Source organism: Oncorhynchus keta, unplaced genomic scaffold (genome assembly GCF_023373465.1).
Source record: "Oncorhynchus keta strain PuntledgeMale-10-30-2019 unplaced genomic scaffold, Oket_V2 Un_scaffold_2042_pilon_pilon, whole genome shotgun sequence".
Classification (NCBI taxonomy): domain Eukaryota; kingdom Metazoa; phylum Chordata; class Actinopteri; order Salmoniformes; family Salmonidae; genus Oncorhynchus; species Oncorhynchus keta.
In genome coordinates, this window is record NW_026290857.1 from 24,664 (window position 1) to 35,000 (window position 10,337).

The window sequence follows — 10,337 nt, forward strand, 5'->3', positions numbered from 1 at the left end:
CTGCTGCCTTGGCAGGAACTAATGGGGGTCCATAATAAACCCTAGGAAGAGTATCTGCTGCCTTGGCAGGAACTAATGGGATCCATAATAAACCCCAGGAAGAGTATCTGCTGCCTTGGCAGGAACTAATGGGGATCCATAATAAACCCCTAAGATCCCAGCGTAATCAGGCCTGTCAGAAGAGTAGCTGCTGCCTTGGCAGGATCCCTAGTGGTCTGGGAGTAGTGGCCTGGGGATCCATAATAAACCCCAGGAAGAGTAGCTGCTGCCTTGGTCTTCATGCGACCCAGGAAGAGTAGCTGCTGCCTTGGCAGGAACTAATGGGGATCCATAATAAACCCCAGGAAGAGTAGCTGCTGCCTTGGCAGGAACTAATGGGGATCCATAATAAACCCCAGGAAGAGTATCTGCTGCCTTGGCAGGAACTAATGAGGATCCATAATAAACCCCAGGAAGAGTAGCTGCTGCCTTGGCAGGAACTAATGGTGATCCATAATAAACCCAAATGGCACCTAATTCTCTAAATAGTGCACTACATTTAACCCTGGTAAAACCTAGTGCACTGTATAGGGAATAGGGTGAAATTTGGTCCCCATCTCTGTGTGTATCTTACCCAGCAGCAGTCTGTTAGAGGGTGTTCTGGCAGGGACACGACCATGTAGTCTTTCTTAGTGCAGACAGCCACCACCAACACTCCCTCCATGGTGAAGAAAGCCTCTAAACCTGTACCACCGGCTGTCAACAGGCTAAGCACCAAGGAGACAGGAAACACATCAATAACTGCCCCCTTGGGGGATCAATAAAGTTAACTGAATGGATTTGAATTTGATCCAACTGACGACTGGTGGCAATATTAAGTTACTCTGCCTGTTACATACTTTTAAATCATATTGCTTTCAACGAGGGCTGTGGCGGTCATGACATTTTGCCAGACGGTTGCTGGTCTCACGGTAATTGACCGCTAATGAACATATAGACACACGCCGTTGGAACATCTAATAGTACATCTATGTAATAGACACCATCACAATAAATACAGGATGTATTCAGGTCTAAAGAAACATTATGATGTGAATAAAACGTATTTCAGAAGAACAGAATATGAGTTACACTATGTTATCTGGCTAAGCTCCGTGACATAGACTATAGGCCAGTTCCTTTAGCTGACAAGATATGCCTATAAGTCCCGTCCCATTATTTGATGATTGTATAGTAAGAAGAATATAATAGAACTTAGCTGAATAAAATAGAAAGGATATTTCCCCCATTCCGGAGCGAGTGAAAAAATGCTAATTTGAAACAGGTCCTATATATGCTAGATTTACAGTTATTTGGCAACTTTTACACTCAACATTCACCCATCAGTCTATTCTCAATGTAATCTTGTCTTTACTAATATGTACAGGCTTTCACCCTGCTTCTTTCTTCAAATGGATCATCACAGTGAGGGGAGTTTTAAAAGCATGATAATGTTTTGATGATAAGTGTTTGATGTGATTTTAGATTGCATTGATGTCAGAGTGGTTAGAGGGACAATAGAGACCTGAGTACCAGGCCATTAGGACCTGATGGAGGGACAATAGAGCCCTGAGTACCAGGCCATTAGGACCTGATGGAGGGACAATAGAGCCCTGAGTACCAGGCCATTAGGACCTGATGGAGGGACAATAGAGCCCTGAGTACCAGGCCATTAGGACCTGATGGAGGGACAATAGAGACCTGAGTACCAGGCCATTAGGACCTGATGGGAGAACAATAGAGCCCTGAGTACCAGGCCATTAGGACCTGATGGAGGACAATAGAGCCCTGAGTACCAGGCCATTAGGACCTGATGGAGGGACAATAGAGCCCTGAGTACCAGGCCATTAGGACCTGATGGAGGGACAATAGAGCCCTGAGTACCAGGCCAATAGGACCTGATGGAGTGACAATAGAGAACTGAGTACCAGGCCATTAGGACCTGATGGGAGAACAATAGAGCCCTGAGTACCATGCCATTAGGACCCGATGGAGGGACAATAGAGCACTGAGTACCAGGCCATTAGGACCTGATGGTCGTTAGTGGGTAGGGTGCTATAACAAAGCATGACAATAGTGCATGAGACGAGATTACCGTGACTCAACAGTCAGTGTGGCGTGGGGGGATTTTCACCCTCATTGGGCCAGCACCGGCTCTCTTATTGGGCCAGCACCGGACTAGCTCATTGGGCCAGCACCGTCTCTCTTATTGGGCCAGCACCGGACTAGCTCATTGGGCCAGCACCGGCTCTCTTATTGGGCCAGCACCGGACTAGCTCATTGGGCCAGCACCGGCTCTCTTATTGGTCCAGCACCGGACTAGCTCATTGGGCCAGCACCGGCTCTCTTATTGGGCCAGCACCGGACTAGCTCATTGGGCCAGCACCGGCTCTCTTTTTGGGCCAGCACCGGACTAGCTCATTGGGCCAGCACCGGACTAGCTCATTGGGCCAGCACCGGCTCTCTTTTTGGGCCAGCACCGGACTAGCTCATTGGGCCAGCACCGGACTAACTCATTGGGCCAGCACCGGCTCTCTTTTTGGGCCAGCACCGGACTAGCTCATTGGGCCAGCACCAACAGCTCTTATTGGGCCAGCACAGGACTAGCTAATTGGGCCAGCACCAGCTCGCTCATTGGGCCAGCACCGGCTCGCTCATTGGGCCAGCACCGGCTCGCTCATTGGGCCAGCACCGGCTCGCTCATTGGGCCAGCACCGGCTCGCTCATTGGGCCAGCACCGGCTCGCTCATTGGGCCAGCATCGGCTCGCTCATTGGGCCAGCACACATCAAGCAGTAGTGTGGTCTTAGGTGTAATCCCCATCTCTCCAGTCTGGTACCTGTACAGCTGTTTCCTGCGGGGGCCTTTGCCCATACCCCGTGTCGCCGCCCCTGGTGCCCCAGCAGACGGGCGGGTGCTGGGTGTGGAGAACTCTGAGTGGTATTGTGGGAAGTCCATGTTGAGACAAAGCCAGGCGTGGAAGGAAAACCCACTGCCTGGCCAGCGCTGGACCGTGGGCACCATGATCCCTGCCAGGGGATGTGTCAGGTCAAAATACTGCAGGGCGCTGTTCCTCCCATCCCTGGCCGCCATCGCCGCCAGCACCCGGATGATGCGGGCGCAGTAAGGGTGTGTCCCCGTCCTCTTCCCTGCCAACACGTCCTGCCCCTGGTAAGGGAGATAATTTTATCTAAGGGTGGTCATGTGCTGTATATAGGGTGCTATCTGGACGGAGGGGTGCTTTCTGGACAGAGGGGTGATATCTAGACAGAGGGGTGATATCTAGACAGAGGGGTGATATCTGGACAGAGGGGTGATATCTGGACAGAGGGGTGATATCTGGACAGAGGGGTGATATCTAGACAGAGGGGTGATATCTAGACAGAGGGGTGATATCTAGACAGAGGGGTGATATCTAGACAGAGGGGTGATATCTGTACAGAGGGGTGATATCTAGACAGAGGGGTGATATCTAGACAGAGGGGTGATATCTAGACAGAGGGGTGATATCTAGACAGAGGGGTGATATCTGATACTGGACAGGTGATATCTGAACAGAGGGTGATATCTAGACAGAGGTGATATCTAGAGGGGTGATATCTAGACAGAGGGGTGATATCTAGACAGATCTAGACAGAGGGGTGATATCTAGACAGAGGGGTGATATCTAGACAGAGGGGTGATATCTAGACAGAGGGGTGATATCTGGACAGAGGGGTGATATCTAGACAGAGGGGTGATATCTGGACAGAGGGGTGATATCTAGACAGAGGGGTGATATCTGGACAGAGGGGTGATATCTGGACAGAGGGGTGATATCTAGACAGAGGGGTGATATCTAGACAGAGGGGTGATATCTGGACAGAGGGGTGATATCTAGACAGAGGGGTGATATCTAGACAGAGGGTGAGACAGAGGGTGATAGAGAGGGGTGATATCTAGACAGAGGGGTGATATCTGGAGGGGTGATATCTGGAGAGGGGTGATATCTGGACAGAGGGGTGATATCTGGACAGAGGGGTGATATCTAGACAGAGGGGTGATATCTGGACGGAGGGGTGATATCTGGACAGAGGGGTGATATCTGGACAGAGGGGTGATATCTGGACAGAGGGGTGATATCTGAACAGTGGGGTGATATCTAGACAGAGGGGTGATATCTGTACAGAGGGGTGATATCTGTACAGAGGGGTACTAACTGTACAGAGGGGTGAAATCTGGGTTAATTGTTAAAGTTGGTGATGTAGATGCTTCTTTGTACAACATCAAAATAAATTCCTAGTAACTTTTGTTGCATGGCAATAAGGTTCTGATTCTGAATGGTTTTACCACGCCCTGTGTAAATATTGGGACAGTGAAGCACTTTTCTTTTGAAATCAAACAATGACTGAGGTTAAAGTGCGTACTGTCGTCTTTAATTTGAGGGTATTTTCATCCATATTGGGTAAACCATTTAGAAATTACAGCCCTTTTTTAATACATAGTCCCCCAATTTTAGGAGACCAAAAGTATTGGGTCAAATTGACTTCTATGTGTATTAAAGCAGTCAGAAGTGTAATATTTGGTCCCATTTTCACACAATGACTACAGTATATCAAGCTGGTGACTGTACAAACTTGCTGGATGTATTTGCTGTTAATCTGAAACAAAACAAAAACTATTTTGTGCCCAATAGAAATGAATGGTAAATAATGTGTTGAGTCATTTTTATTGTAAATAAGAATAGAATGTTCCTTAACATTTTATATCATACCCCCAAGACATGCTAACCTCTCACCATTACAATAACAGGCTAGGTTAGCATTTTATATCATACCCCCAAGACATGCTAACCTCTCACCATTACAATAACAGGCTAGGTTAGCATTTTATATCATACCCCCAAGACATGCTAACCTCTCACCAGTACAATAACAGGCGAGGTTAGCATTTTATATCATACCCCCAAGACATGCTAACCTCTCACCATTACAATAACAGGCGAGGTTAGCATTTTATATCATACCCCCAAGACATGCTAACCTCTCACCATTACAATAACAGGGGAGGTTAGCATTTTATATCATACCCCCAAGACATGCTAACCTCTCACCATTACAATAACAGGCTAGGTTAGCATTTTATATCATACCCCCAAGACATGCTAACCTCTCACCATTACAATAACAGGCTAGGTTAGCATTTTATATCATACCCCCAAGACATGCTAACCTCTCACCATTACAATAACAGGCGAGGTTAGCATTTTATATCATACCCCCAAGACATGCTAACCTCTCACCATTACAATAACAGGGGAGGTTAGCATTTTATATCATACCCCCAAGACATGCTAACCTCTCACCATTACAATAACAGGCGAGGTTAGCATTTTTTATATCATACCTCCCCAAGACATGCTAACCTCTCACCATTACAATAACAGGGAGGTTAGCATTTTATATCATTATAGACATACCTCTCACCAAGACAAGACATGCTAACCTCTCACCATTACAATAACAGGCGAGGTTAGCATTTTATATCATACCCCCAAGACATGCTAACCTCTCACCATTACAATAACAGGCGAGGTTAGCATTTTATATCATACCCCCAAGACATGCTAACCTCTCACCATTACAATAACAGGCGAGGTTAGCATTTTATATCATACCCCCAAGACATGCTAACCTCTCACCATTACAATAACAGGCGAGGTTAGCATTTTATATCATACCCCCAAGACATGCTAACCTCTCACCATTACAATAACAGGGGAGGTTAGCATTTTATATCATACCCCCAAGACATGCTAACCTCTCACCATTACAATAACAGGCGAGGTTAGCATTTTATATCATACCCCCAAAACATGCTAACCTCTCACCAGTACAATAACAGGGGAGGTTAGTATTTTGGGTGGGGGTATGATATTTGGAGTATAAAGCCCAATTATTATTTTTCTAAATGCTTCACTGTCCCAATAATTACGGAGGGCACTGTAAATGACTCTGTATATTACACTGTAGATTACACAAATTAAAGCATTACAGAGCATCATTTTGAAATCAAATACCTGATCGAGGGGTCGGAGCAGCCTCAACAGAGACTTCAGCTCAGCAGGCCTCAGACAGAGAGACCCCATGTCCTGTAACATCCCCAGGAGGCCATCGGCACACTGGCGGTCCAGTCTCTGTGGCTGGGAGAGGACATGGAGCACAGCCCCCACCAGGCCGGCCTCCACAGCCACCGTACGGCAGGCCAGGGAGCCCCCGCAGACCGCAGCCAGCCACTGGGCTACCAGGAGCTGCAGGTCCCTCTGGGGGGCCAGGTCAGGCAGCCACTGTAGGAGGAGGAGGAGGGGCTGGTCGTTACTGACACCCAGGTGATGGGTGTGGGCGTGTTCCCCTTCCACCGCCTAGTGGAGAGAAGGAGAGGGAGAGAAAAGAGGAAGGCAATGAGAGAGGAGTGAGAGAGTAGTGAGAGGTTTTTGTGGAAGTCTAAATATATCTAACCCACAGAACGATGACAAGTAAAGGACTAGTGGCCTTCATGACAACATGACATTCTCTCCCTTTACACTCTGCATTAGTATCCCTTTAACCAGATGAAGTGAGGAGGTGTCGATCTGCTCACCATGTTCATGAGTTCCTGCAGCAGGCGTTTAGTGGGCTGACCCTGACTCTTCAGGACGTCAAACAGCTGGGAGTAGCCAATCCTCTCCTTGAAAACCTCCTGGAGGGAGAAGAACACAGAGACACAAATATAGACAGGCCAGTAATGTACAGAGACACAAATATAGACAGGCTAGTAATGTACAGAGACACAAATATAGACAGGCTAGTAATGTACAGAGACACAAATATAGACAGGCCAGTAATGTACAGAGACACAAATATAGACAGGCCAGTAATGTACAGAGACACAAATATAGACAGGCTAGTAATGTACAGAGACACAAATATAGACAGGCCAGTAATGTACAGACACAAATATAGACAGGCCAGTAATGTACAGAGACACAAATATAGACAGGCCAGTAATGTACAGAGACACAAATATAGACAGGCTAGTAATGTACAGACACAAATATAGACAGGCCAGTAATGTACAGAGGCCAGTAATGTACAGAGACACAAATATAGACAGGCTAGTAATGTACAGAGACACAAATATAGACAGGCCAGTAATGTACAGAGACACAAATATAGACAGGCCAGTAATGTACAGAGACACAAATATAGACAGGCCAGTAATGTACAGACACAAATATAGACAGGCCAGTAATGTACAGAGACACAAATATAGACAGGCCAGTAATGTACAGAGACACAAATATAGACAGGCTAGTAATGTACAGACACAAATATAGACAGGCTAGTAATGTACAGAGACACAAATATAGACAGGCCAGTAATGTACAGAGACACAAATATAGACAGGCCAGTAATGTACAGAGACACAAATATAGACAGGCCAGTAATGTACAGAGACACAAATATAGACAGGCCAGTAATGTACAGAGACACAAATATAGACAGGCCAGTAATGTACAGAGACACAAATATAGACAGGCCAGTAATGTACAGAGACACAAATATAGACAGGCCAGTAATGTACAGAGACACAAATATAGACAGGCCAGTAATGTACAGAGACACAAATATAGACAGGCCAGTAATGTACAGAGACACAAATATAGACAGGCCAGTAATGTACAGACACAAATATAGACAGGCCAGTAATGTACAGAGACACAAATATAGACAGGCCAGTAATGTACAGAGACACAAATATAGACAGGCCAGTAATGTACAGAGACACAAATATAGACAGGCCAGTAATGTACAGAGACACAAATATAGACAGGCCAGTAATGTACAGAGACACAAATATAGACAGGCCAGTAATGTACAGAGACACAAATATAGACAGGCCAGTAATGTACAGAGACACAAATATAGACAGGCCAGTAATGTACAGAGACACAAATATAGACAGGCCAGTAATGTACAGAGACACAAATATAGACAGGCCAGTAATGTACAGAGACACAAATATAGACAGGCCAGTAATGTACAGAGACACAAATATAGACAGGCTAGTAATGTACAGAGACACAAATATAGACAGGCCAGTAATGTACAGAGACACAAATATAGACAGGCCAGTAATGTACAGAGACACAAATATAGACAGGCCAGTAATGTACAGACACAAATATAGACAGGCCAGTAATGTACAGACACACAAATATAGACAGGCCAGTAATGTACAGAGACACAAATATAGACAGGCCAGTAATGTACAGAGACACAAATATGCCTCCCAAACGGCAACCTATTCCCTATATAGAACCCTATGGGCCCTGGTCAAAAGCAGTGCACTATACAGGGAATAGGTTGCCATTTGGGACAGAGATGGAATTAAAGAACTTCCTCCCTGGCAAAGAGCCACACAACAGACAGGAGGATAATGAGACTGTCAAAACAAGAATGAAAACAGTGTCAAGCCTTATCCGGCTCTTTTTCTGTTCTGATAACGTGTGTGTGTGTGTGTGTGTGTGTGTGTGTGTGTGTGTGTGTGTGTGTGTGTGTGTGTGTGTGTGTGTGTGTGTGTGTGTGTGTGTGTGTCAGACAGAGGAAGACGGTACTAGAACTATGATTGTGTGATGAAAAGCCTTGCCTAAGACCTGAAGACTGTGTAATCTCCCTGAAAGACTGCCTAAGCTTCAACTGGGAGAGCTAATGTAGTCTGGATGACTAGGGTTCAATACCCAGCGGGCCACACTAGTTGTAGAAATCCTTACCTTGGCAGAAGGGGAGTTACTCATGATGGATGTGAGGACTCCGAGGGCATGGACTGTAATGCAGTCGGAACCTTTCTCCAAAACCTAAACAGTCAGGGGGACATAATAATATGTGACACCGCAGACTTAACATACAGTATGTACAGGTGACACCCCACACCAACTCAAGGGGACATATATACATGACAACACACACAGGGAAAAGACAGAAGTTACCATAACAACTGGGTCAATCAATGACAGGTGTTGACATGCAGAACCCAAACCATCACACAACTAATAAGATTGTAAAAGTCTTCTGCCACAAAATAATTATGTGACACACAAGCAAAACCCATTGTTACACAATAACCGAGCGCTGCATAGAACACAGAGGCACTGCTGCCACCATCACACATCTACAACCACAAGACACTGAGAAAGATACCAAACCAGCAGACATGCAGGAGGACGATCCCAACAGGAGCCCTGAGACAGTGAGGTGATACATGCTTGGAGAGATGGAGAGATGAACACACACACACACACACACACACACACACACACACACACACACACACACACACACACACACACACACACACACACACACACACACACACACACACACACACACACACACACACACACCTGATGACGACAGCAGGACACTCAGCCTCTCTTAGAGAATATAGTGTGTAAGAAGAGAGAGAGGCTCATATCCACCCGCAATAACACACTGGACGACTGAACTACCCAGCTACACACCATTACACTCGTTATATTCTAAAACCAGACATTTTTGACAGAATCTGGACACCGTATGTGGACCATCGTAGAGAATGTTCTCTATAGTGGCCGTTTTGTTTCTGTCGGTGAATGTCAGTTTGTTTTAGATTTGTTTTAAATCCCTCAGTGTTTTGTTCCTTGGATCCCTCTGTGAGAATGAATGTATTTAGATTTGGGGGGTGGAGAAGGGGGCTGTATACTTGACTGAGTTCTGTAGAAAAACAAACTAATGGTCAACAACAAAAAAAGAAGAGAGAGAGCTACTAGTCTAGTACACAGACCATCCTACCCTCCATCTCTCTGAGCTCCTTAAACAGGATGCCTCTTTACCAGGAAGTCTGGCCAGTCGCCCTCATTTGTAGATTATGCCGGTAGTGCAATTATACTATGTAGCTATAGACTGAGGTGGGTGGGGGAGGTGAGAAGGGAGGAGAAGAGGGAGAGGAGAGAGCATGAGAGAATGAAAGAGAGGGCAAGACAGAGAGAGATAAAGAGAGGAGGAGAGAGATAAAGAGAGGAGGAGAGAGAGAGATAAAGAGAGGAGGAGAGAGATAAAGAGAGGAGGAGAGAGAGAGAGAAGAGGCTGAGTTTTCTGCTGACAGTCAGACCTATTTCAACATGATCATGGAGGGAAAGTACCTGGTCTACTTCCACCTCTGTGTCCGTGAGCAAACGTGTGGTGAGGTCACACACCCCCTCACGCTCCGACCTACACCTTTTACTGTGATAGAGCTACAGGACAGGACACACAAACGGACAGA

At 46.1% G+C, this 10,337-nt stretch overlaps 1 protein-coding gene and 1 long non-coding RNA gene across 5 annotated transcripts in view; one reads left to right on the forward strand and one right to left on the reverse strand.

Moving 5' to 3' along the window:
- Positions 1-10,337, reverse strand: part of LOC118381167 (neurobeachin-like protein 2) — a gene marked incomplete at its 3' end in the record, with an annotated part of 56,040 nt that overhangs the window by 24,659 nt on the left and 21,044 nt on the right. The window contains exons 9-14 of the mRNA XM_052514953.1: positions 10,216-10,308; positions 8,809-8,892; positions 6,636-6,734; positions 6,076-6,417; positions 2,857-3,185; positions 614-746 (exon numbers count right to left, since the gene is read on the reverse strand). Coding sequence (XP_052370913.1) covers positions 614-746; positions 2,857-3,185; positions 6,076-6,417; positions 6,636-6,734; positions 8,809-8,892; positions 10,216-10,308 — 1,080 coding nt within the window. The remainder of the gene's footprint in view (positions 1-613; positions 747-2,856; positions 3,186-6,075; positions 6,418-6,635; positions 6,735-8,808; positions 8,893-10,215; positions 10,309-10,337) is intronic.
- LOC127928064 (uncharacterized) lies at positions 4,832-5,676 on the forward strand. 4 transcript variants are annotated; one of them, XR_008130198.1, is made up of 4 exons: positions 4,832-4,876; positions 5,003-5,065; positions 5,192-5,317; positions 5,528-5,676. It is a non-coding gene; the product is annotated as an uncharacterized LOC127928064 (long non-coding RNA). The 4 variants fall into 4 exon arrangements; XR_008130195.1 differs by lacking the exons at positions 4,832-4,876; positions 5,003-5,065 and adding an exon at positions 4,926-5,002; XR_008130196.1 differs by lacking the exon at positions 4,832-4,876 and having other exon boundaries at positions 4,939-5,065.